This window comes from Centroberyx affinis, unplaced genomic scaffold (genome assembly GCF_046629955.1).
Source record: "Centroberyx affinis isolate AG114_WGS23_722 - 3 ecotype Tasmania unplaced genomic scaffold, CSIRO-AGI_Caff_v1 ptg000365l_1, whole genome shotgun sequence".
Lineage (NCBI taxonomy): Eukaryota > Metazoa > Chordata > Actinopteri > Beryciformes > Berycidae > Centroberyx > Centroberyx affinis.
This window is the reverse complement of record NW_027279036.1, coordinates 65,543-92,581: the sequence shown is the minus strand read 5'-3', so window position 1 is coordinate 92,581 and position 27,039 is coordinate 65,543. Positions and strand designations below refer to the sequence as shown.

At 42.2% G+C, this 27,039-nt stretch overlaps 1 protein-coding gene across 3 annotated transcripts; it reads left to right on the top strand.

Annotated features, from left to right (window-relative positions):
* Positions 1-4,547: 4,547 nt before the first annotated feature.
* LOC139641355 (hepatic leukemia factor-like) lies at positions 4,548-22,442 on the top strand. Of its 3 annotated transcripts, XM_071515691.1 has the most exons (5): positions 4,548-4,846; positions 6,654-6,664; positions 7,080-7,419; positions 15,700-15,914; positions 18,787-22,442. In XM_071515691.1, the coding sequence occupies exons 1-5, from the start codon at positions 4,717-4,719 to the stop codon at positions 19,000-19,002; spliced, it is 912 nt and encodes a 303-aa protein (XP_071371792.1). In that variant the 5' UTR covers positions 4,548-4,716; the 3' UTR covers positions 19,003-22,442. The 3 variants fall into 3 exon arrangements, with proteins under 3 accessions (XP_071371792.1, XP_071371791.1, XP_071371790.1); XM_071515690.1 differs by lacking the exon at positions 6,654-6,664 and having other exon boundaries at positions 7,069-7,419; XM_071515689.1 differs by lacking the exon at positions 6,654-6,664 and having other exon boundaries at positions 7,069-7,419; positions 18,784-22,442.
* Positions 22,443-27,039: the final 4,597 nt, after the last annotated feature.

Sequence of the window (27,039 nt, the reverse complement as noted above, 5' to 3'; positions counted from 1 at the left end):
ACTATAAATGAATTTAGAAATTCTGTGTTTGTATTTGTATTGATTGTAAACACTTGGAGCAAAATCGGCCTGTATTATGAGTTCTGGTCTGATCTGGAAAGAAGCTGCAAAATCATTATTTTCCATTAGCAAGTCTTTCCCTTCATGTCCATGTACTGATAATGACAGACTCAACAAAATCCCTGATTGGCATTTAAAGGGACTGGAAAGCTCTCATCAGCTTTGTATTGTGAAGATGAAGGGACCATGATTACATGTCATTGTCTTGATGGAAAAGGGGGTTTTCATAATGAGCATTGTGGAAAAAAACAAGATATTTATAGATCATTGAAAGCTACAGCAGGTACACTGCATATCTTAGTTTAGTGTTCATGCTTTGCTTGTAAAATGAGAGTTTACAATCGTGAGCGACTCAACAGAGAAGTTACACAATCTGCAAAGCCTCTTTCCTTCATTCAACCTGGAGAGGTGAAAGGTCACGCACTGCAGCAACAATTCTTTCAGGATGGGATTAGAAAGCTGGAGCGAGGCCGTTTGAGCCAATCAGACCACAGCCAGTCAGTCCAGTGAGGTGACTGGACCTCATAACAGCGTTGGTGATGAGGTTGAGGTTAACTGAGGATCTGAAATAACTCCCAACCTCGCTGCTTTTCCTTTTATTTGTTGTGTTGAGAGCGTTCTTCTTCTCTGGTCTTATTAACTGTCTCGTTCTCCAAGACTGCGTGTGTCAGCTCAGTCATCTCGGGTCTCAAGAGGTGAGGTGAGCGCAGGATCAAGATTGTACATAACACCCCGATTTAGCTCGTTTGGGCCAGCTTTGGTTATGCAAATCATATTTTCAACCCTTTAAAGGATAAGGCTGGTGTTTTTTAATGCATTGCTTACTGTCAACAAATCCTATGAAAATAACAAAATCAACAGTGTGTTTGCTCTACTCACGTTACTTTCTGACTTCCCACGTACCGTTTTTATCCATCAACCCGGAAGTCATTGGCTCCAACTGTAAGGTAAAAACTTTGAAATACAGCTCACAAAGACATAGTTTACATTTTAAAAATCACTGTTACCACGAAAAGTCAGGCTGTTGTAGTTATTACCAAATCAAATTCAAATGGAAACAAATTCTTCATTACACCGGGGACTATTTTCGGTGCTACGGAACTACTTCCCTGAGCTGGAAAACGTGTTTACGGCCGGCTTATTAAGTTGTGTGAGGAAAAAGTCGGCTGGCCGGTGCATCATGATGATGAAATATGCTGCAGAGCAGCAGCATGGCTCTGTGACGGGTTTTTAATCGTTTTTTTTATACAGTGGAGTTCTATGGCTGCTGGGACATGGCTGCATTGGGCACCGGCTACATGGACGAGACTTGTTGGCAAAACAAAATCACTGCTGATTTTGTTATTTTCATAGGATTTGTTGACGGTAAGCAATGCATTAAAAAACACCAGCCTTTACTTTAATGGCCACAGAGCATTGGAGGCACAACACTCACAATTGGATTAAATGATCGCTGTGGGTGTGTGTGTTTATGGGTGTGTGTAGTCTGCTCACCACTAACTAAAAAGAAAAACTTTTATTTAATTGTAGTCCCGAGGTACCGCCTCATCAAATTAACTAATTTAATTGGAGACATTTAGAAGTCCCCAGCTGTTCAGGGTATTCAAGCTTAAACATATTTTAGCAGCAACTGCTGCCTTAGACTCTTAAGACTCTTAAGACTTAAACCAGAAATGGTTCTTCTATGGCATCACTCTGAAGAACCATCTTCGGTTACAGTTCGCACCTTTTTCTTTCCTTTTTTTCTCTGAAATGTAGTGAGTAGAATGTATACATTTTTCTTTTGAAATGTAGTGGGTAAAAGTAAGACGTCTTAAGTGAAAGAAAAACAAAGCACAGATACTTGAAAGTAAGTAACAAAGTATTTTTTCTTTACTTCCCATCTCTGCAAACCAATGGACTTAGACTTCAAAAATCATGCAAGGAAATAAAAGTTATGGCTTGTCGACTTCTACGCTCCCAACATCCACCGATAGCGTTACAGCAGGCAGCCTGAGTCCTCTGTTGACTTAATGACAGAATCCTCGATAGGCGACATGACAGATATTGAATAGTGAACCTCAGGTAATGGTTTTGTCCTCAGCAGAATGGACTGTGGAAATGAACTGTGCATTATAAATGAATGAGTCAGAGCAGGCAGTGCTGGGCAGCGTCTGGCCCAGTCACCGCGGCGGCCGCTCTTGCGTAGCGGCGGAGCGGGCGTGGCTCCCGGCCTGTCCTACTTTCCCCCTGCAAAGGTCATCACAACATCACTGTGCTTTAGCAACCGCTGTTGCCAAGGAAGTTTTAACGAGAGCGAAACTGATAGGGATTCGTGAAGACTATCCCAGAATAGTTTTTTTTTCCGTCTATAGTGTCACATATGGTGCTTTATAGCTGCAGAAGCCTATAGGAGGAGACTCACATAGGCTAGAGGAGACAGAAGGCGGTCAGAGCGATAGAGTTAAATGAAGATTACAGATGTACAGAAGAAAGATTTTCACTGTTAAAATAAAACTTTGTACTCCTGTGTTTTAAAGCCCCAATGAAAAATCACTAAAATATTCCTTGTATCCCTTCCAAATATTATTATATGCAACTCAATAGTGGGTTTATAGTGACACTATTGCACTTTATTATCTCCTTATTGTACTTTCTAGTATTTTATCTCCTTATTGTACTTTACAGTATTTTTATCTCCTTATTGTATTTGATAGTAGGCTATTTTTATTATTTTATTGTAGGCTACTTTATAGTATGTGCTTTATGGTATTTTTCGATCGTCTATGATATCACTATAATATTTCAATAATGTTCCTGCAATATTCATAAAGTGTGTATTTGTATTCAGTAATGAGTTTATAGTGACTTTGTTGTACTTTACAGTATTTTTCATCTCCTATGGTATCACTATGATATCCCTATAATATTCCTATAATATTAAGCCATATAAAATGAATCTGTGAAGTACTATTGAGTACCATAGACACACTGTAAATCCCTATAGCCTATTAAAATAATGGGAAATATGGAATTATTGTATAGGCTATAGGAGATTAAAACGCCATAAGGTGTGATTCACTATTAAGTACCATAGAAACACCGTAAGTCCCTGTAGGAATACTATAGGAATATTATAGTAATACCATAGGAGATACAAACTCAAACCACTAACTTTACACTTCATCATCTATAGGACTCGGCCCTAAAACAAAATGTTCATTTGGCACTAGCGATTTCCTCTTTTCCTTTCCTCCTCTCTCCTCCTCTCCTCTCCTCTCCTCTCCGCTCCTTGTATCCTCTCTCCACCTCTCCTCTCCTTTCCTCCTCTCCTTGTATCCTCTCTCCACCTCTCCTCTCCTCTCCTCTCCTCCTCTGTTTTTTCCCCCTGCTGGATTTGTTTTTCTCCCGGGCCAAAGCACATGAGGTTCAATGTGACCAGGCTTGTGAAGGGAGGAGGGGGGAGGAGGGGGGAGGAGGTTAGAGGGAGACAGAGCGCCTTCCCATTGGATAAAACTAGGTCAAGCCGGCCCACTCATGTGACCTGCAGCATTCCTCTCTCCGGGCCGGGGAGCGCCGCCCGTGTGCGCAAAAGCGTGACAGCCGCAAAAGAGTCGCTCCTCTCCGGGGAGCGGAGAGCCGCGGCCGCTCACAGCAGGATGACAGCAGGTTGAGTGAGGCGCGTGGGGGGGCTGACAAACATAGTCTGTAACACGGGGTGTAGAGGTAAATAAAAAAGGTGGGTGAACTATAATTCCTGTGGGCGATCATCATACTGGGATTCAGAGGAACATACAGTACAATTATCACTTCAACCGCTATATCCTATAGACGCGATAACTATAGGAATATTATAGTGATACCACAGGAGATTCAATAAACCATAATAAAGTACGATAATGTGACTATAAACTCACTATTGAGTACCCAAGACACTAAAAATCCCTATAGGAATATAGGAATGCTAATATTATAGCGATACCACAGAAGATGAAAAAATACCATAAAGTACAATAAGGTCGCTATAAAATCAATGTTGAATACCACAGACACACTATACGTTCGTTTTTGGAATATTACAGTAATATTTTAGGAATATTTTAAGGATATTATAGGAATATTATGATATTAAAAGTACCATAAAGTACGCTAAAGTCACTATAAACTCACTATTGTTTACCGCAGACACACTATCAGTCCCTATAGGAATATTATAAGGATATTATAGGGATATTATCGGAATATTATAGTGATTTTTCATTCAACAGGCTTGGTCTTACTTGGATAGAGAGAGAGAGTGACGGAGGGAGAGAGGGAGGGGTGTGGAGAGAGGGGCGGGTGTTTCTAGCTTGGCTCTCACGGTTTGACGTCAATAGACCTCCGTTCTCACACATGGGATCGGTGCTCGGTCTGTTCGCCTCCCGCAGCCCGGTCTGCCACAGCCGCACGCAACCACAACAGACCCGCTCCGGTTATTATAAGGCTTTATTCTAAGGGGGTCGCATCCGACCTCTTATATCCTGCAGTTTCTCTTTCCCTCTACGTTTATATTTCTAATTTTTTCACATGTTTATCCTCGCCGATCGCCAGCACCGAGGAGGCGTACTACCACACACCAGCAGATTTTGATCTTGTTTTTTTAATTTTATTTTTTTTTACATTTTCGACTGTCAGTCCATGCAAGGCGCCATGGAGAAAATGTCCAGGCATCCCATCCCGTTAAATCCAAGTTTTCTACCTCCAGCGACGCACGGCGTGCTCAAATCTCTGTTGGAAAACCCGATGAAGCTGCCTCTCCATCATGAAGGTGAGTTAAAAAAAATAAAAAAAACAAAATAAAACAGTGTTGCAGCTAAACTAGAGTAGCCAGTAGTTTGTTTCTGCATGGTTACAGCCCTTTAATTGGCTATTTGGTAGATTCTCCACATGTTATTATGATTGTTATATTTTTTATTCTTATTACCCATTCAAGCCTGGAGCTGATTAGTTCACATTATTCATCTTTGACAGGTTGTATGTGTGCATGGACTTTTAATAATGTGACGTTAAAGAGGCTTGATTTATGAGGAATTTCAGTTATGCTGCGTTGCCTCTCTGCCGGGCACAGCGACTCTCCCGCCGCTCCTCAGGCTGTCAGAGCTGGACGGGAGATGAGCCAGTGTTACTCTGCACTCTCACCAAATCATGATGCCCATTTTAATGCAAATTTCAAGTGTTTACAAGCTACAAATTTGAAGCAAAAAGGGCTAATGGAGGCTACAGTCTGTCTCTGAGCTGTTCAGCCACAGTTCTTAGTTGATTATGCTGCCAGTCACCTGCTTCTGGATCAGAAAGTGTCTGTATAGGCTGCAGCACTGTCACTGAGCTGTGACTTTATCCTTTCACTACAAACCTTTACTGCCCTGGCCATGCAATGCATTCACATGCTATCAGATAGATCAGAAATAAAAAAAATTATTTATTTTTTGGATATTTCACATGAACCATTCAAAGTTGGATGATGAAGTCAGAAAAGTCAGAGAAAATTTGCTACCCGAGTTTCCGAGTTACTAACCCTCTCAACATGATGTAAAAATCAAGTTTTGTGTCAGTTAAAGACACGTTTATTGCACCTATGCAGTTAACTAACCATCATGACTAAAATGTGTTTAAATTATGTTAAATTAATTTGTTAAGCTGCAGGAGGGCAATGATTGTTTAGCGTTTAGCGATTTTCCGCCAAAATAGCACGTGAATGCAACGCCGTTTAGCAGCCGACTTGGAAGTCCCAGATGTCGGACTTTCCCAGCAGCACGTGAACGCACAAGTAGATTGTTTGGTATTCCTGATGAAACCAGTGGTTCTCCTAAGATCCACAGGGATCCAATAAGAACCGTGGCGTTCAGCGTGAGAAAAAATATCCCTGAAAGGTTTCCATATGTCAGGAGTTCCTCGAAGTACTGTCGGGTTCCAGGAACACGTTACGAAGGGGCTCTTAATTCTATATAATAGATTCATCTTTCTGTGGCGAGGTCAGAGGTCAGTGGTCGGGGTCAGCTACAGAGCAGCAGCCCTGGAGGTGGTAGGGATTCAGTGTCATGCTGAAGGATGGATCCTCACAGGGGTTTGAACCTTCTTGGTTTCCCTTCACTGCACCACCTGCTGCCCCAGGAACCGTTTTCAAGGAACCCTGAGGGGTTCTGCTATGACTGCAAAAGGTTCCCAGAAACCCTTTACCTTTAAAGGGTGCGATCACTATAGTTTGTTTTCTTTGATTCAAGCCATTGTGGAAAAGTTTAAAGTTTAGGTTCACGCTGCCCAATTACAAGCGAACTGGCTTGTAAACAAAAGTCACATGACTCACAAGTAGGTCATTTATTGGACACAGTTTTGGTGACCTGTCATCCTGCCAGGTTAGAGATTTTGGCGAAGGGAGGAGAGTCAAAACAAATCTGACTCCAGTCCCTGTAACTTTAGCTTTAGTTTGCCCTCGGTTCATTTTATATTGCCAAGCTTTACAAGCATGAGTAACTGCTGGCTATCAGATGGCAATATCCATCTCTTTATACCCATAAAACCTTGTGTTTTGGGGTAATTTCCTGTAGGTCTCTGCAGTTCATTGTTAGAGGCCTGAGACTCATATTCGGCGGCGTCTCGGTGCCGTTGTTTGGTGTTCAAATGGCACCAGAGTTCAAATGTCATTGTTCTCACCTGACAGCACACACACCACTGCATTCAGGATGCAAGGAAGAAAATATCCAGACATTGCTAATGCTTTCTAAAAAGTAAATTCCTGCACACACAGATCACCTCAGGTCGAAAGACGGAAGCATCAACAATAAAATATGCAGAGATGATCTGTGCGTGTGGGAATTAACTTTTTCAGTAAGGATTAACATTGTTTTCACCTGGCCAAATGAACCAAACTAAAGGAGGAAACAGTCCGGAGTTTGAATAAAGTGCTCAGAACATGCTTGGTGTGAACGCGTCCTTGTGAACGAGTGTTGTTTTTAGGTATGTACTAATTTAAAAATACCCTTCCCTGTGCAGCGTTCAACAAGGAGCAGCAGGAGAAGGAGAAGAACTTGGAGGAGGAGCGCAGCGCCCCACAGTCGGCCTTCCTGGGCCCCACGCTGTGGGACAAGACGCTGCCCTACGATGGAGACAACTTCCAGCTGGAGTACATGGACCTGGAGGAGTTCCTATCGGAGAACGGCATCCCCTCCAGCCCCTCCCAGCACCACCAGCACCAACAGCACGCTCAGCACCAGCCGCCAATCATGCCCCAAGCCCCGGCAACGCCATCGCCCTCAGTGATGGACCTTAGCAACCGTGCCACAACCTCTGTACACACAACCTTGGTGTCTCCAAACTGCCTGCACAGCAGCCCGGCAAGAGCAGGTAACAGAGGCACACAGAGACGTGCAAACACACACACACACAAACACACATTTTTACATTCCAACTTTCAACTCTCAACCCAATCCTTTCAAAGCCCATTGGAGAAACTCAAAAACGCATGGTGGTCAAGCTAAAACAGCGCTATTTTGTCTTAGATCCTGAAAAGTTGACATTTGGGAGATGTGAGGTCTTCACCCGACAGCGACAATTCATATCTAAGGCATTTCGCTGACACGACTTACAGTGACAACAGTAGAATAGGCTTTGATTCCGAGACCGCCAACGTTACAAGCAAACCATAGTGAGGAGTTCAAGGGTCAGAGAATGATCATGTAAGCTACAAGTGCTAGAAAAAGGAAATCGTTGAAGAGAAATCAGAGCTAAGAATCGAGTTAGAAGTGTTTTTTTCACTTCAAGGTACCACACCAGGTCCAGATACCTGTTTGACCACAGTCCTGCTGTTTGTCCCCACCTACTGAAAAGTGAACAAAGCAGAGCCGTGCGTCTCTTTCATCATGAGTTTGAGCTGAAACCATGCAGCAGCAGGACAGTCTTTCGACACCTTTGTCCTCGTGGTGTTATCAGTGGTGATAGACGAACAGAGAAGACGCCTCAGTCAATCAGGCAGGAGGTTCCCAGGGCAGAGAAGTATTGAACGTCGTCTCGGGATCAGTGAGAAAATCAATTGGCTGAAGTGTTGAAATGTCTTATTTGACCCGTGTGAGGAGGAATCAGTTATGACCAGTTCGTCGAATTGAATTACTCTCCGACTAGAAGACACTTGGAGAGCGCAAACCTCCGCCCACGCTGAACGACTCTCCGACTTGCTGTTACACCCAAACACATCAGTCCCATCACTTCAGTTTGAAGTTAAATTGATTTCTTGACCCAGCAAACAAACCTCAGCATCCTTTAGTTTCTTTCCTTTAGTTTCATAGTTACGGCTAAAAAAACCCCCAATTGTCTAATGGTGAAAACTCCAGATCTAGATCACCACCAAAATCGAATCAATTGCTCCTTGGTCCAAGGCTGATCTATCCACCAAATTTCATGGAAATCCATTCATAAATTCTTGAGATATCTTGCTGACAGACAGACAGACAAACGGAAAAAAAAACATAACCTTGGAGGTAATTACAATCACTGCCACTTTAAAGTGACATTTTAACAATTGGACAAAAGTGTTTTCACACTCGGTGGATGTTTGGCGGTTGGTTTTGTGCATTATTCCACCATCCTGTGGGCTGATCTTGTGTTTATGGGACCTTCATCACGCATAGAAAATGTCCTTAACTCCTTGGAACAATGAGCACAAAGTTCAAATCCTTGACTCTATCAGGGCCAGAGAGTGCTAGGTAAGGGCTGAAAATGGTACAAAGGTGAGTCGAGATCCAAAGTGTGTGTTTAGGATCATGCTAACACTAAAGGTTTTCACAGGTCTGATGTCAACAACACATTAGGGGATTCTGTCTGGCTCTGTATCAGTAGTAACGCTAGCTTACTTAGTGCTGCAAGAATGGTGAGGAAAGCATATTCACCCAAACACCATGAGTGAAATAAGTGTCAAATTCAACACCTCGACAGATGTTGTGCTGGTTTGAGTGAGTGTGTGTGTGTGTGTGTGCATGTTTGTCCTCATGTGCATATATGTGTGAAGGCAAGAACTTCCTTTTTTTTTTCCTTGTTTTACTCCATCCGTGTTCCTCATGTGTAGGGAAAAAAAAAAAACTGTCCTCTCACAGCATGCACAGACATGTGACTTACTTGTGTGTGTGTGTGTGTGTGCGTGCGTGTGAGAGGGTGTGTGTGTGTGTGTGTGAGAGAGAGGGAACTGCTGTTGTGCTTGTCCCTGCATGAGCTCAGTGTTTTAAGAACATAGTGTTCTCTCCAGATCTAGGCCAGGGGGCGGGAACCCTCACGTGAACGAGGGCCAACTCACACAAACTCCTCAACTGCAGTCAAGTTTCCAGCGCCGTGTTTACATAAACTAATCATGCTGCCGCTTCTCACACACACACACACACACACACACACACAGATACACACACACGGCTTGAACGTGTTAGGCAGCCCGCTCATTCAATGAGAGACTACTTATGTCTGCGAAGGCCCATGCCTTGAAAATTACAGCAATCTTGCATTCATAGCTGCTACTAGAGGTCGACTGATATGGATTTTTGAAGGCCGATACTGATGGTGATATTTCTCATATATTCAGTAACTTCAAATTTGTCAATTTTCATGCCAAAAATTCACAAGTATTCAGTGTTTCCACCCAGAATTGTCTCCTTGTCAGGGCAGAAAAGCCACTGAAACAGCATTTAGAGCATCATGGGACACTAAAACTCTCCACTGAAACCCAGACTGATGACATGTTTTTTAGTGTCAGCAGAGTGACCCACCACAACTAGTCAATGGTAGAGAAACTCTGGGAGACATTACTGCCTTTAAATGAAGCAAAAACAATGAAAAACACATTTCTTTAAAGGCCAATATCACACTGGTACCAACTGAAAAGTCATTTTGTGAGGCATAAATATTTTGCAAATTTCACAAAAACATAAAAATACAGTTTACAGCAGCAGGGCAAATAGTGATTTTGACTTTGATTGAATAAAACGTAATATGGGGAAATTTGGAGGGTTGCTGGTGTGTCAGAGGTGCTTCAGCTGAGCCTCTGTCTAATTAGCAGGATAAGGATGTTTATGTTTTTTCAAGACCCCCCTACACACTCTCTCTCTCTCTCTCTCGCTCTCTCTCTCTCTCATCTCTATTTGTTTTTCATTATCTGGTGAACCCTGGGTAACCCCGCCTGTTCCCGTCCTCTTATCTCCCGGACGGTCACAGGGCATGTGGGAATACAAATATGCCAGATTATGCCACAGATTACGGTGCTATGTATAGACACTGAAACAGCAGGTTATTACTCGCCTCAGTTCTGCCGCACTTAAAATAAGAATGGTTTAGTCATTTTAGTCAGCGGTGTACGGTGAGGCAACCGTGGGAAGGATGACAGGAATAATAACGTAGAAATGTGGGATGTGTCGTGTTTTGGAACCTCCGGAGCGAGTGAGATGAAAGAGAAGCTCGGATCCATGGGAAACGTCGGGAACCACGGTCCAGCGGCTCATGCAGATGAAGTGTGCTCAAGTTACACGCGCGCACACACACACACACACACACACAGACTCACATGTGGATGTCGAGCTTTGTGTCACGTTTGAAGCAGTGAGACACATGCCCACCTGCTCCTCGGCTCTTTAAGTATCATCCCCATCATAATAATCCCGCGCTGCATTCAAAGACGGAACTCGGAAATCCCAAACGTATAGGTTGTAATTACAACCTCGGAAAAAATGGACAGAAAAACATGGACGCCCACGAGATTTTCTTTGCCCAGTGTAAAGCAGGCCTACTGTTACCCATGCAACAGCTGACGTTTTGATAGAATTAACCATGTATCACACAAGTGTTTTGATAGATTTAAGGTCATGAGACACTAAAAATCAAACTTAAAGTGGCATCAGTCCTATCAGTCTAAACCAGTGGTTCTCAACGTGCCACCAGGGGTCCTTGAAGGGGTTCCAGAGGGTCCCCAGCAAATTCATGGAATGTTAAACTTCAGCATTATTTTAATTACAAGAAGTTAACACAATTAGAGAATGTAGAAGAATGACTATTTTGATCATAGTTTAACTGTTATCTCTCTACAGATAGTTTTGGACTTTTGGACAAAATATTCTCAGATTTGGGTCCAAGAGACAAAAGTTCATCAAATTGGGGTCCGTGGCTCTAATGTGGACTAAATTAGGGGTCCTTGACATGAAAAAGGTTGAGAATCACTGGTCTAAACCACAAAGTAGGGCTGCAACAGAGAGGAGCGTCCTATCCCCACTAATTAAGACGCAGTAGATTCACCCTGTTTGCCCAAATTAAATTCTGGAAGTGATGAATCGAAGCCTAAGAGTGAAACCCAAACTGTCTCCTGAGCAGCAGCAGAGAAAGCTGGACGATCTTTTCCTCTCTCGTCTCTTTGGTTTCCTTTGGTATAAAGCAGCACAGACCGGCCGGGTTGGTAAAAAGTTTACTGACTTTACTGAAAGTTTTTCTTCAGCTACCTCTCGCTGCGATTTGGTGCCGCCAATGTGAAGAGTTGCCCGGTGCTCCTTTAAGTGTATTTTGAGGATTGTAAACACGCTAAAAAGTAATGCCGAGTAACGTTTACAGTGTTTGCCACCGTGTTGACATGACACCAGACAACTGTGTCTCAGAAACCTCAGGGTTGAGACATCTTGCCTTGAGTTTCCCACTTGGAATTCCGACTTGAAGGGGCCGTCCCGTTGCCTTTTTCCTAGAAGGAACTCTGAATTCCTGACTCTCAGACCTCTCTGGAACGCAGCAGGGGCCCTTCCTCCGCCCTCCATCTTGAATGAATCGTCATTCTTTGGTGATTATTACCTTCCCCTCTCTTTCTTATCTTAACTAACCCACCATCAAAGTGCCTCGTTCCCATCTCAGTCTTTCCCTGTTGCCATCCCAACCCACGTACCTTATTGAACACGATCCATGTGTCTGTGCCCCCCTCCCTCCCTCCCTCTCCCTGCCCCTCCCACCTGACCCTGACCTCTGAATGGCTGCTTCGGCACGGCCAGCTGTAGGGGAAAAACAAATAGTACAGTTCCAAGAATTGCTGGGGCTCGTAGCGTAGAGGGGCCCTTTCTCTCTCTCCCTCTCTCTCTCTCTCTCCATTGACTCCATTCATTCCCTCTTCCCTAACCCTAACCCTCACCTCTACATTAGTGTTCGAAGGCCGAAACATCCTATTATCCTGAGGTACACTACTGATCATGTGTTTTGAAATTTAGCTCCAAATTTGAAAAAACCAAGCCCAGTGTATTTCATCAACTTCCTACTTCAAAGACAAAAGGAGCGAGGTGCAATCTATTTACAGTGGATGGCCAGTGCCTAACCTGGATAGCTCTGATAAAAAGCCTTTCTGTTCTTTGAATCAGTTGTGGTCAGAGCTCTGGGTAAACATCTACACACAACCAACCAAACCCTCACCTCTACATGCCCAACCCTAACCATAACCCTAAACTAAACCTAATCGTAATTCTAACCTTAACCCTAAAACCAAGCTCTAAACCTAAAACGGCCCCTTGAAGAAGTGAGGACCGGCCAAAATGTCCCCACTTCGTAAAAATGTCCCAACTTCGCAAAAATGTCCTCACTCTGCAGGTTTAAAACTCAAACTGGTTCTCACAAAGATAGAAGTACAGGAACACGAACACACATGTCAGCATGGCCCTGCTGCGCCTCCAGCTCCTATTCTGCTTCACTCTTGGCTTAATTGCGGCATTTGCTCGTGCGACGCCGGGTTAATTAGATCTTCACCGAGAGACGCCTGATACATGACAAAGGGCCTCTGTAATTGGACACCTTAATTAGGGTAATTTGCAGTGCCCTCTATTAATTAGTCGTAAAAGTGTTTTCTGAAGAGTAGGCATCGGGAGGGTCTTTTCTCTGCCGTGGGAAGAAGAAGCCACCGTTTCATCTTTTAATCTCAAGTGATACAGCTGCAGGCGTTGACGAGTGGCAGTGACGTTAAAGGAGAACACCAGCGGCATTTAGAGTTGTAGTCCGTTTTCTTCTGTCTACGTCTAGTTTATATTTCCAGCAGTCGTTTTTCCAATACGTATGTAATTCGATTTTTTAAAATACTAACTTCACGGTGTCAAACTTAGCTTGAAATGAACTGCTGTCCCAGCTTAAAAAAAAGACACCCTTATTAAAAAAAAAACAAGACATGGATGTGACAAGTAAAGTTTTAGAGGCGACATGTTTTTGAGGGATTATTTCTCGGAGGAGGCTTCTTCCATTTCTTGCCGTGGGTGTCAGCTGATTGACAGGAGGCAGAGCGGAACGATATGAAAACACTCGACTCAGCAACGACGAAATAATAAGCAGAAAACAGAAAGTTTGGCTTCATGTTTCCGGTGATGGATTCTTCTCGCTCTGTGGAAGTTGTTTTTCATACTGGACAAGAATGAATGGCAGAGGGTTTAGTGCGTCAAAGTGTGGACCTAAGTTACCTACCATCCTTTTACTATCAATCATTTTGCAAGAGTGGGTGTCTGTTGTATTCAATTGGTGAATCCATTTGTATCACTGAGGATTGGAAAAGCTCTTTACATAATCGATAAGAACTGCAAAGCACTGAGACGCCTACAGAGCTGTAACTTCCACACAGACACATCTATAACACCAGAGAGAGAGAGAGTATACAAGGTTTAAATAGATACCAATTTCAGCAATAGTTGGTATTCTTCTCTCTTTTTTCTCAAACTCTAACCATGTGTTAATTAAGACACCCACAGGAGTTACATAACGCATGTCTGTCTTGAGTGAGTTGTCCAAACGAAAGGAAAAAACTGCTTCGAGAAATTAGACTGAAACACAATGATGGCTGGGAAATATGCAAATCAGCTAACTTGAGCTGCCACAAGTGATTTTGACACTAGCAGTTCTCTCAGTGTGACACTCAAGTTAAGTGGGTTTTTTTTAGTTTTGAGGTGGTTTCAGGTTGTTATAAATGTCACACAATCTTTCTAGCGATGGCATTGGCTCGCTAGAATGTAAACAACAATTTAAAAATGTCATTACAAAGTGACAATAATATAATTTGGATGGAGAGCTTGTGAAACTGTGATGGTCAAGTGTCTCGTTTGTGATTATTACAACGGAGCTAAAATGGAGCTAATATCATGATTCATTTTTCTGACCCAATTGCTAATTGCGCTATATTGAATTTCGATATATTGTCTTATCCCTATTACATTCGGCCTGGACTCCAACATGATTGGGGGAAATGTAAGCTAGATGTAGACAGTTTATAACCTGTAATGACACCAGCGTTCTCCTTTAATTAAGTAAAAAAAAAAAAAATCTGTGATAACCATGGAGAGAAGGATGGGTACATTTGCACATTTTCACAAGGTTAAAGCAGGAAGGCTGCCCACGTTTTCCATCTCCTCTCACCAGTTTGTCACAGACTGCAGCCCACTCAATGCAAAACATGTGCGGAGTAATGATGGATAGAGAGAGAGGGAGAGAGAGAGGGAAGGGGGTGATGGGAGGACGAGGTTAGGAGAGACAACAGAGAGAGAGAGAGAGAGATGTGGAGTAGCCAATACGTCCATTAGCTGGGTCAGGGTTGATTTCTGAATTGGAAATTGCACTCGGGGGCACTTGAGCTGCTTTACCTCCAGTATGTGTCACACTTCAGCTCAGGGGATTTAAAAAAAAAACAGCGTGGGTGTCGTGGAGTCGAATATTTAGCGCAGAATAGTCCCGGTGCGTCAGCTGTAGTGCGTACATTCATCCACTTTCACACCATCATGGGTTTTTGCATTCAGCAGAGGGAATTCATCATTTTTGGCTCCAGTTGTGTTTCCACTGACAGGCGTCTTTGACAGATTTAGCTCTGCGTCTGTCGCCACCTGCTGGTTCCAGAGTGTTACTGCGGCCACACTGTGTTTGGACGGTCCAATGCTGAAACTCAGTGACTATAATGTGTCACTGAGTGTCACTTTTATTTCAGGCTTTATCTGACAGTTAACCTCACCAACACTGACCTGTGGAGATGGGTTTGCTTTATGTCTCCATAAACAGATTTACTGCTTAGAAAATATCTACTGTATCCTCTCTACCTCTTTCCACAAACTCTTATTTCCTTTCCTAGCACTTCTGCATCGTACATCATCATTCCTGGGCCACAGGAATATTTTATCTTTTTGTATTTTGAATATTGGCACAAAATATTGGCGACCCACATCGATCAAACCCTACTATCTACACTTCATTTTTTTTTTTTTCTTTCTCTCTTTTTATATATTTGTAAAATGTTTTCCATACTGATTGTACTTGAGGAAGACCGGAAGTAAAACAATTAAATTAAACCATAAACGTGTATTGATATTAAAGAGGAACTAAAGCCCAAACCAGGTGATGATGTCACCCTCTAGAGTACAACAGGTGGTGACATCACCGGGCACCAAAGATCAGCCAATAGCAGATGGCCATTTCAGTAACATGCTTTTTACCTTTATATGTCAGGCTTTACACAGATTTGGGTTTGGGGTTTAGTTAAATCAATACATGTTTATGCTTTACTTTAATTGGTTTCCTTCAAGTCTTCCTCAATTAACAATTAACTCTTTAACATTAGACAGACTGTGGACTAATAAGGCGATGTTAAACTCCTCCCCCCTTCTCCTCCAGGTCTCCCCACCTCCAGAAACACCCCCAGCCCCATCGACCCAGAGTCCATCCAGGTTCCGGTGGGTTACGAGCCCGACCCGGCCGACCTGGCGCTGTCCAGCGTCCCGGGACAGGAAATGTTCGACCCGAGGAAGCGCAAGTTCTCGGCTGAGGAGCTGAAACCGCAGCCCATGATCAAGAAAGCCCGCAAGATCTTCATCCCAGACGATATGAAGGTAATTTGGAGCTGGTTCTCTGTCTCCGACCACTGATACACACTCTGTACCTAAAACACAACCTGAAGACGGTTTTCATTCTACTGTAGCTTGTCCCTGCCCTAGTTCTCATTGTATTTTGGGTAAGTGAGTCCCAAAAGCTTGTAGTCATCTCCGCCAATCAGAAGTAATGCAACACGAGTATCAATGCTGCCTTCAAGCGCTCTTTGTAAGCTTCTCTTCAGAGTTTGGAAGTCTCCTTCAAGTGTTTTTGGTTGGAAATTATATTACAAAATTGACCTGGTGACAAAAAATAGTTTTATTTTAGAAGCAGAAAGCAAGCAGAAATGAAGAGTTTGCAACAATCTATTTTTTGGGGAGAAAAATCAATACCTCAATTTAATCATTCAATATTTCTGAAGTATAGCAGAAAGTGTTACCAAGACTTCTCATTTAAAAAGTGCCACTATGTGCTTAAATTTTGTGCCATGAATCATTTGGTCAAACTAGGTGTCACTTTTCAGCCAGTTTTCTCACTTTTCAAATACTTATTTACTGACATGTGTACTCTTCATAATAACGCGATCATTGGGGCGAAATCCTGCCAGATGATTCGTTATCTTACATGTGGATCATTCTGGCTAGCTGAGGCACTTATCAGTCCCGCTGCTTTTCCATAGTCTCATCTCAGATCAGTCAGACCTCTGGGTATCGTTATTTTCCCTGCGGTTGCGTTGCTTGGTGACTGGCGTGCGGCGGGGAGCGGAGCGGACCATTAACCGTGATTACAGTCGGCTTAGACCGCCACAGCCACTCTGGGGGAACAAACCGGGGTGGAATGAGTGGGGAGGAGAACTCTCTCTTTCTTTCTCTCTCTCTCTCTCTCTCTGTCTCTCGTTCATCCGCCCGTCCGTCACACAGAGACCAGCTGCAGCCGTCCCGCTCCCATTGGCCCCGTCCGGCTCCCAGCGGGGCGGGTCCTCCTCGTTAAGAAGCTTACGCAGAATGAATGAAGGACCGGCACCGTGTGATTCTCCCTCCCTCCCTCCCTCCCTCCCTCCCTCTCTCTCTCCCCGCTTCCACCGCCGCAGGGTCAGGCTTAGGGGATTTGGCTTTTAATTTGTTCAAATAAAAGTGGATCCATGTGTGGCCGCGGTCCAGTAATGAATTGCTGAAAGCTGATTGTGAAAGCGGCTCTGGAGAGACTAGAGGAGGCTCGGCCGAGTGTAGACACCCGAGCGTTGGTAATTCACTAATGGCTACAGGCCCTTTGCAGAAACAACACTGGACATGAGGCTGTTCAGTCAAAGCTTTACAATCATAATCGCTGTATTGGTCAAATACAAATTTGTCTTGGTGTAATCCCTTAAACTGCTTGTAGGTCTGGGGGGAAATAAACAAAGGTATTTTAGATAGGAAGGAAAAAGTCAAAATAGGCGCGAGACCGAGACGAGTCCGAGACATCAAAAGTGGCAACTCATGTAGTGACGTAAACACAGTCCGGTCTCGGTCTTGAGTCCGGTCTCCAGACCTCTTTTCTGACGTCTTGGACTGGTCTTGGTCTCGGCCGCTATTGGATGTCAACTCCACTTTTTCCAGCCTCTAAAAAATTTCAAAGAGGTATTTTTCTCCACCTGATCCACCTTCGTTTATGTTCTCCCCAATACAAACAATTTAAGGGATTACACCTGTTTATAGTAGCCATGTAACGGTCAAAGTTCTATTAGTCGGATGTTGAAGGGTTTAGTACAAAGCTGCTACAGACAGGAGTAGATCTCTCTCTTTATCCTTAAGAAACCCCTAGAAATACGCTGCTGGAAATACGCTGGACGTGAAGTCACCTCGTCTACGATTGGCCAGTTATCCACAAGAAGAAGAAAAATACACCAAACAACTAAATGGACCCAGAAATGCAGTACAATACTGACAAAGAATAACAGCAGGTTATATAATAATAAATAGCATGAAATGCACAGCAACAGGACAGGATGGATGAGACAGCTTGATGTAAAGCCTGCAGACTGGTTCTCCTCTGCGGTTCTGTGGACTAGATGATGTTTTTTCCATGGAAACCGATGTGCTGTGTCTGCATGGCCTTGGGCTGCAGCTCTGGGTCTCCATTCACTCTTGTTTTTTGTTAATCTCGTGTTTTTCTCTCTATTTTCTTGCGCTGTCTGGGAAACATACAGTATGTGGTGAAGGGAGGGGGGGTTGAACGATGGATGGGGGGGGGGGGGGGGGGGATGGCACGCAATCCTTATGAAGTCTTTGGGCAGACCAAACCCACAAAGTGTTGCTCAAGAAGTCTGTTTATTGTGTTTATTGTGTTCCTTTTAAAAGTTGCTACATGTTACATTATTAAACCTCAATATATGAAACCTTGGAATAATTACCATAAACAAATGGTGGAGATGATTGATCTCCTCTATCTCACTCCAGTAGTAGTTCTAGTGTTTCTCCACATTAAGACTACATTTCCCATCAGCCCCGTTGCTTCCTGCCCCCCCCCCCCTCCCCCTCCCTGAAGAGGATCAACATGTTGGAAGTGATTTCTCCATCTTCCTTTCCCTCCTTCCACCATCTGCTGCCAGAAACTCTTTCAGCTTTAGCTCCGTTTGCTCTGGAAGAACAGAACCTCTTCCTGTTTTGTGCCGTAAAGCGATCCAGCAGATTTCCCTCCAGATCCACCAGGTGGAGAAACAATGGAGGATGCATAGTACTATCAGTAGAGGCTGATAGAGGCTGACTGGCTTCTTTTATTGATGTTAAAATGCTACATGTGGCACCTTTAATTTTGAACACACTCAAATTGCTTTCTTTCTTTCCAACGTTTGATTTCCTTTGAAGCTTCCCTTTTAACTTCCCTCTCTCCTCCCTTGTGTCCATCGAGCAGGACGACAAATACTGGGCCAGGCGCAGGAAGAACAACATGGCGGCCAAACGGTCCCGGGACGCACGGCGGCTCAAGGAGAACCAGATCGCCATCCGGGCCGGCTTCCTGGAGAAGGAGAACTCGGCTCTGAGGCTGGAGGTGGCCGACCTGAGGAAAGAGCTCGGCCGCACCAAGAACATCCTGGCCAAGTACGAGTCACAGCACGGGCCGCTGTGAGGACACACACACATATAAACACACACACACACACACACACACACATATACACACCAAGAATGATGACCCCACTTCCCCTGCTCCGCCAGCGATCCTTTTGCCACCTCTGCTCCGGTTCCCGATGTCTCTCATTCAGAGTTATGAAAGGAGAAGAACCCAAACGTGCACCAGGGCATGTGCGCAACACACACACACACACACACACACACCTACACACACACACCTATACACACACACACAAAGACATATACAGTCCATGCAAAGACACACACAACTCTTTGAGAATCTCCTTGCTCGCCCTGTGAACTCTCCTCATGGACTTCTACCTTTAGCTGTCCCAGAGTTACTAAACTGCCACCCCCCACCCCACCCACACAACCCCCCCATCCCCACTCCCACTCCCACCCCAACCCAACCCCCCCAATCAACCCCCATCCCCCCAACCCCCACCCCTATGTATGGTTATGGCACTTTAGAAGTACAGCTTTCTGTAAAATAAAAACAACAAAAAACGAGAGAAATCAGCAAAAACAAACTCCCACTTTTGCTCAATCGCTCACAGTTTATTTTCTCATTGACGACCTCACAGGTTGTTTTCATACCTATTGATTTGTACATAGTGTTTATGGCTCGTGCTGTACCATAGCCTTCGTTCTCCCCCTGACGACTGTGTATATGAATGTGTACCTCCTCCTCCTCCTCCTCCTCCTCCTCCTCCTTTTGTTTATTTTCTTCGTTCACACAAGACCAGGCTAGACGACTGCTTCAGTACATGTACAGTTAGTGTGCTCATTTCCACGGCAGAAGGTTCATACGCACAGGGTGTTGAAAATACCGTTGACTCCCCCAGGCGCATTTCCTCACTCCGCAGGCGGCTCGGGTTCATGTAAAAAAAAAAAAAATTGATATTCTTTACAACAAAACAGCTGCTGAGTTTCATTTTGTTCTGCCACTCTGAAACGATGCCATAAACGGACCACATTACTCTGGGTGACAAACTGTATTTTCAACACTATCTGAGGTAAATTTAGACTTATAGTACTTGTGCTTATGAACTGGGCCTTTGTTGATAAATGTGACATTTTCAGTGTTTGTATATTGTTTCTGTGGTGAACTCATCCCTGACATTGTTTTGCCATATTTCTACGGTTTCTCTTACCTTCCCTTTATTTGGTAAATGTATGTACTACATGTTGAGGGATTGGATATCCTTCCCTTATACCTGTCTGTTCCAAAACTGTTTAATTTGTCTTTTTGTATTAGAGATAAGCTGTATGTTTAAGTCGTTGCACCATGCCACTGTACACACTTTAATTGGAAAATCCTTATCTTGCCTTGATACTGGAACCTGCCACTGCCTGTTTGGGCAGAAATACAGAGGCAGACATTGTAGAAATCCACACTAAAAAAAATATTGCTCCTTCCCTAAGGGGAATAGTTTGGAAAAAAATCAACTTTTACTCTCTTCTCATCCTTGGAAGTTACAAGGAATGATCTGACAACTACTTGGTTGAGAACATTATAGTTTTCCTTCACATTTTTACTAATTTGTTTCCACTGTATAATGGTAAAAAAAAAAAATCAGCTTCCCTGCAGTACAAATGCAGGATACATCCATGTGAAGTGGATTTCTGCAGGTTGGCAGAAACAGAGAAACAGAAAGCTGCCCTTGCTTTGTGTGAGGTGGCACCATGGGTTATGTCACACGTCCCTTATGCCGACCATATGGCAGCGTTATGACAGTGTTATGTAGGCAGAGGCAGACAGAGGCTGTGACACAGAAAGAGCTGGCTGGTGCCATTTCCATTTGAGCTGTCTGGAACCTAAAGCAATAAGTACATGAACAGTTAGACGAGTCCTGGAGTCAAACACACACACACACACACACTACAGACTTTGAATACGTACATTTTTCTTTATTTTTTGCATGAATGAAACCCAGACACTTTACCAGTCCAAAACACTCTCCTTCTGGACAAAGCTGGTCAAACTGCATTAACAAAACACTTTGCGTCGCTGCCCAGTGAAAACCGCGCATCTCCAAAATCTCGACTTTTCAGGAACTGAGAAAAACAGCCTCATTTTCAGATTGACTGCCATGTTTTTTTTTAGTTTATCCAATGGGGTTTTGAAATTGTTTTATAAGCACAGTATTGTATTTTCTTGTATTTTTCTTGTGTTTTTCTCATATTTTTCTCGTATTTTTGTTATATTTTCTCATGTCGTATTTTCTCAACTCATTGAGGAACATGAAATCCTTCAATTTAAGTTAAAACCCGATAAGAAATTGGAGTTACGAGGTTTTCACAGCGATTCGCATCTTCGCGTCTCGTTTTGTTCGATTTTCCTTTTGTGTGTTTTTGTTCAATACAGGAATCCAAATTCCTCTGTTATCTACTTCAGTGCAATAGATGGTTCTTTATGGCTTTGGAATGCATGACGTTTTTGTGTATTTTTTTTTTTTTTTTTTTCTCTGTCCTATTTCCGAAGTGTAGCTCAGCGATGAGCACCGCCCCCCGGTGGCCGAGTGAGAGATGAATGTATACGATGTATATTTGAAACACAGTGCGTTGGGTGAGTGGTGTCGTCTTATACTGTGGAATACCTAATCACTTTAGTACTCTTTACTACAAGACCAAAAGAATACAGTATAAAGGATATATTGATATATTAAAGGTTTTAATGTTTATACAGAGCTATTCTTCTTGTTTTTTTTGTACAGTCTGTTTTCCTACATAGATATTTCCTGTGTATTTTGGAAAGGGTTATATATATAAGCAGTATATATATTCAGAAATCGACACTATTACCAAAATGAGCCCAAACAGAGTCGTTGGGCGTTGCATGGGCATTATGGAAATCCTCAGAGGTTCTTTTTCTGTGACTCACCTGTCAGGATGTGAAAGGGTGCTTCAGTCCTTTCCACTTTCCTCCCGCTTAGTTGAAATACCTCAACCTGAATTTTTATTTTTTTTTTGTTTTTTTTGTTTATCCTCCACCAGATCAGCTGTGTGCATGACCTGGACCCACAGCAGTGTATATGCTTTATTCAGTTATTTGATTGCTTTTGCACCAGGTGCTCCCCGTCCTCCAGTTCAGTTTCAGTGGAGGACGGAGCGGCTTCTATGTAGATTGCTTATGTATGTATAGTTTTACGGCTATATTTGGCCTAGAGGAATGTATTCACCCAACCCGGAGCACTTATTTCTTTTTTTTTTTTCTTGTTCATTTGTTCCTTTATTTGGTGTGATTTTTCTACCCCCCTCCCCCTCCTCCCTCCTCCCCCCCGGGTGTTCAGTTTTCTCAGACGACCTTCAGTATCTGCTTTATCAGAGCTTTTCACGAGCTCGATTATGTTTGAATCTGTGTTCTCAGATATTTTTTCCTTGTCCTTGATTATGTTTCTCATGATCGAAATAAAAAAAAAAAAGTTAAAATCCGCTCCGAGTCTTGGCTTTATCCTTATCCTTTATCCTCTTTTGATTTCATTTGAGAAAAGATTTGCCAACAAGAACAAATTCTACAGACAGCTGAGAAAACCAGCTTGCTTTAATATTTTATCTTCTGCAATTTGATACAACAATGATTCAGTCCCACAGCTTTTGCTTAGTCTAGACTGACTTTGTATTGTTATATGAAACTGCTATTGTTCATTCATTCATTGATTCAGTGATTCATTCATCCATGAATTCAAATCAATAAAGAATAAAATTAATCTGTCAACACTGTACATCTGCTTTCTGGCCAATGCATGCTGGGATAGGATCCAGCCCCCTGAGGAGTGGGTAAAGAAAATGAATGAGTGAATGAATGAATAAATGAGTGAATGAGTGAATGAATGAATGAATGGGTGGGTGAGTGAATGAGTGAGTGAATGAATTAATAAAAGAGTGAGTGAGTGAGTGAGTGAATGAATGAATGAATGAATGAAAGTGAATGCATGAATGAAAGAGAATTAATGGATGAATGCCATCAATGCATGCTGGGATAGGATCTAGCCCCCTGTGACCATAAACAGGAAGAAACAGGTAAAGAAAATGAATGAATGACTGCGTGAATGAGTGAATGAGTGAATGTATGAATGAATGAATGAATGAATGAGTGAGTGAATGAATGAATGAATGAGTGAATGAATGAATGAATGAATGAGTGAATGAATGAATGAATGAATGAATGAATGAGTGAGTGAATGAATGAATGAATGAGTGAGTGAATGAATGAATGAATGAATGAATGAGTGAGTGAATGAATGAATGAATGAGTGAATGAATGAATGAATGAATGAGTGAGTGAATGAATGAATGAATGAGTGAGTGAATGAATGAATGAATGAATGAATGAATGAATGAGTGAGTGAATGAATGAATGAGTGAATGAGTGAATGAATGAATGAAACTAACAGTGAAGCCGTCCTCTCAGCTCGTCTCTCAGTGAATGCGGGCTGCTGGCTGTTAAAGGGTTCAGCTCCTCTCTTCTCATTGGCTGTAAAGCTTTAACCACCTTGTATACACCTTGTACTGTACGTCTGCTTTTAATGGAGCACATCATGTTCTAACTGACTGATGTGAAAACACAACATGTGTTCCTGAACAGGTAGAGCAAGGAAACAACAACCACAACAAACCATTTACCCATCAAGCCTACAGACTGCAGGATAGTGGTAAAAATGTAGAAATATTTTGTTTTATTTTTTTGCTTAAATGATAATATATATTTTTATTAAGTTTTATTAATAGTTTATCATAAGAAATATTGCAGTGCCTTGATAATAGATATTGTGCCTGTCTGGCTCTTGTCCAGCAGATGGCGCTAAAACTTCAGGTTTTCACTTTCTCTCATTGAATCAGAGGCAGAATCAGAAATAAGAATTATGTACAAATATGTGCATCACAATATATACAACAGTGTAAATAATTAAATATTTAAATAATTATTGCACAGTTGAATTATTGCACAAAATTATTACCAGAATCAGTACTGCACAGTTTAAAATATAAATTACAGAGTGTGTTGGGGTCAGTTCAGTTAAATGTAATGGGATAATTTTTTTTTTTACCTGTGATGATCTTTTACTTCATTATTTTATCATTCATTTGGTTCTCTTTTATATTTCCATCCCAGCTCACCAAACACATAATATGAGTCTGAATAAAACAGGACATGACTTCTTTTAAATTATTTCCTTCCTTACATTTTTTAATTAACTAAAGTTGCACTGAATAATGACCTACGTTAGTCAGTTCATTAAGGACTACATTATTTTTCCTCAGTTTTTTCAATTGATACATCTCATCTTGAGACAATATGTTGAATCAGCTTTAATTGTTTCTTTTAATTTTAGTTTATTTTGCCATAATAACAGCAGCTTCCTAATTAATATGAAAATGCATCATCACATGATTAAAAGTCTTGGTCCTTTAAATCTCAAACACTTCACATGCATCGATAAACATCTGTATACACCTAAAGGCATTGATTTCCAACATCTAGGTTAAGTGGTTCGCAACGTTGGGTCTGGGGACCACCAGGGGTCCTTGAGGGGGTTCCAGAGGGTCCGCAGCAAACTGAAGAATTGTTAACTTCTTGTAAATGAAATAATGAAGTTTAACACAATTAAAGAATGTAGAAAAATGACTGTTTTGATCATAGTTTCTCTGTTATCTCTCTACCTACAATACAGACAGTCATGGGATTCTGGACAAAAACATATCTGACAATAAAAATATTCTCAGATTTGGGTCTGAAAGACAAAATCTCATCAAATGGGGGGTCTGAGGCTCTAATGTGGACTGAATTAGGGTCCTTGATATGAAACAAGTTGAGAATCACTGATCTAGATGAGTGTGAACAAGAGTGTGGTTTGACTTTGGTTCAATCCAACTGCAGTTCCAGCAACAACCACTAGGCTGCAGCATCTGTCCACCAACTGTTCAAACAACTGAGTTTAATAGCAGGATGATGTGAAGTTCACCAATTAAAGATGAATGCAGTGGTCAAAAACAGTGAGATGAATACAATAAATGTGTTATGTATGTAATATATGTACACTACCAGTCAATAGTTTGGACACACCACATTTTTCTTTATTTTTACTATTTTCCACATTTTAGAATAACAGTAAAAACATCAAAACTATGAAATAACACAAATGGAATTACGCAGTGACCAAAACAGTGTTAAACAAATCAAAACTATCTTTTATTTTAGATTCTTTGCCTTGATGGAAAGGCAAAGGCTTTGGAAAGAAATTCATACATACGATCAACTTCACTATTTAGATTTGTCTAAGAAACTAATGTGAAGCATTTAAGCAGAAGCCTTTAGATCAAAACGGCTTTAAGAGAATGAGAAACACAGAACATTCAGTCAGGTGGGTCCAGACTGTTGACTGGTAGTGTAGATTTAAAACACAGCAGGTTGTCTAAGTGGTAAAACTAAATCTCTTTAAGGACCAACAGATTACAGCAGAAAGGAGGTTTGACAACAGTTTGTGAAGACCAGGTTCATACTGTACTCTGCCTCACCCGTCACTTCATCTATTGCCCTTTTTATCCTCCACCACTCCCATTTCATGACGGCAAAAGTGTTTGGGCAGATAAGGATTACTTAATAAAACTGCCTAATCTCTGTTTTTTCCATGTTTCTCCCATTTCAGGATTGGAAAAGTATGGACAGACTGAGATTATATTCAATAAAGTGGTCAGCATGTAGCCAAAAACTCTTAATGTCTCCAAACCATACTGCCATTTTTCCATTCCAATATATATCAATTTCAGTGTAAACCTAGATCTATGGGGATTCAGATGTGACTGCACTTGTCTCTAAATTACTCTGAAGCATTATGGAGTAATATGTTGGCTAAATTACTGCAAATAAAAACAAAAATCTAACCTCAAATCTTCATGCTTGTAAAGAAAAAGCACCTTAGTAGTTCTCCCCTCACTAATTTTCTTACAAATTTAAATCTATGGGGAAATTAAAGGAGTCTCAGTAAGATCTCAAGGGTCTTGTAATATTTATGAGTTTGTCTGCTTGTCGACTTTGAGACGTCACCGCACGGTAAGAATCTCTTGACTTCATGCTAAAATGCAGCTTTATTGAATATAATCTCGTAATCTGTCCGAATGCTTTTGGCAGTCAGAATCGGGTGGGCCGTGTACAAAACTAGTTCTTCAAAGCTTCATCTGATACGACTAAAAATACCCTCCAATTAAAGCAGATGGTCTGCAGTTTAACGTCATGCTCACTGGGCCTGTTCAGACGCGGAGTAACAAGCGTATGGAGCCGAAGCATCGAGCTGCGTGTCCCCGTCCAAATATATCACTGCAACATGTGTCCTGATTAAATCCCAGAGTGTATGCAACATGTACAGTTCTCTCAGTTCATTTTGTTCTATACTGCGCCCTCTATAGCACCCCACTAGCTGGGATTGGCATTATATAACGCCATTTTCTGAAAGTGAAAGGGAGCAGATTGGGATGTTCTGCTAATCCCACGAGTTCAGACCGTCACACAGCGGCATCAAAAGAGTTTTCAGCGAGAGCTAAAGAGCAGTTTGAGATCGACAGGCAGGTGAAGGCCCTGAAGATGAAACACTGCCTAGTCACATCCCCTGCTGTAGTGTAAATACATAAAGTGGAGTTTTAGTTATACAAATATTTCTTGGAGGCAGAGCTGCTCCGGAGGCAGAAGTAATCTCATTGTTGTCTCATTGTCAGAGTTAAACCTCAGTGGGCGGAGCACAAGTTAGCTAACTGGCAAACTTGAATGGCAAATAAGGAACTCTGGTCAAAATATAAAGAATATAAATGGCAAAAATGTTTCATTCATTCATGATCATGGCATCATGATGTTGAAGGTCAGCTAGCTAACTAGCTTACCTAGCTAGCTATAGGCTAGTATGGCTAGTTTGAACTTGAAGCTCATCTAGCTAACTAGCTAACCTAGATAACTTAGTATGATAGATTGTATTTTTTCAGTTAGTAGCAGAGCGCTAGGCTTCATAATATTATCTTCTTCCTCTCTTACCTCTTGTCT

What these genes read in the sequence shown, in the direction of transcription:
- LOC139641355 (XM_071515689.1), top strand. Translation starts at nt 4,717, where the DNA reads ATGCAAGGCGCCATGGAGAAAATGTCCAGGCATCCCATCCCGTTAAAT. An exon ending in GCTGCCTCTCCATCATGAAG is followed by an intron (nt 4,847 to 7,068) that starts GTGAGTTAAAAA and finishes TTCCCTGTGCAG; the next exon opens with CGTTCAACAAGGAGCAGCAG. An exon ending in TCATCCCAGACGATATGAAG is followed by an intron (nt 15,915 to 18,783) that starts GTAATTTGGAGC and finishes GTGTCCATCGAG; the next exon opens with CAGGACGACAAATACTGGGC.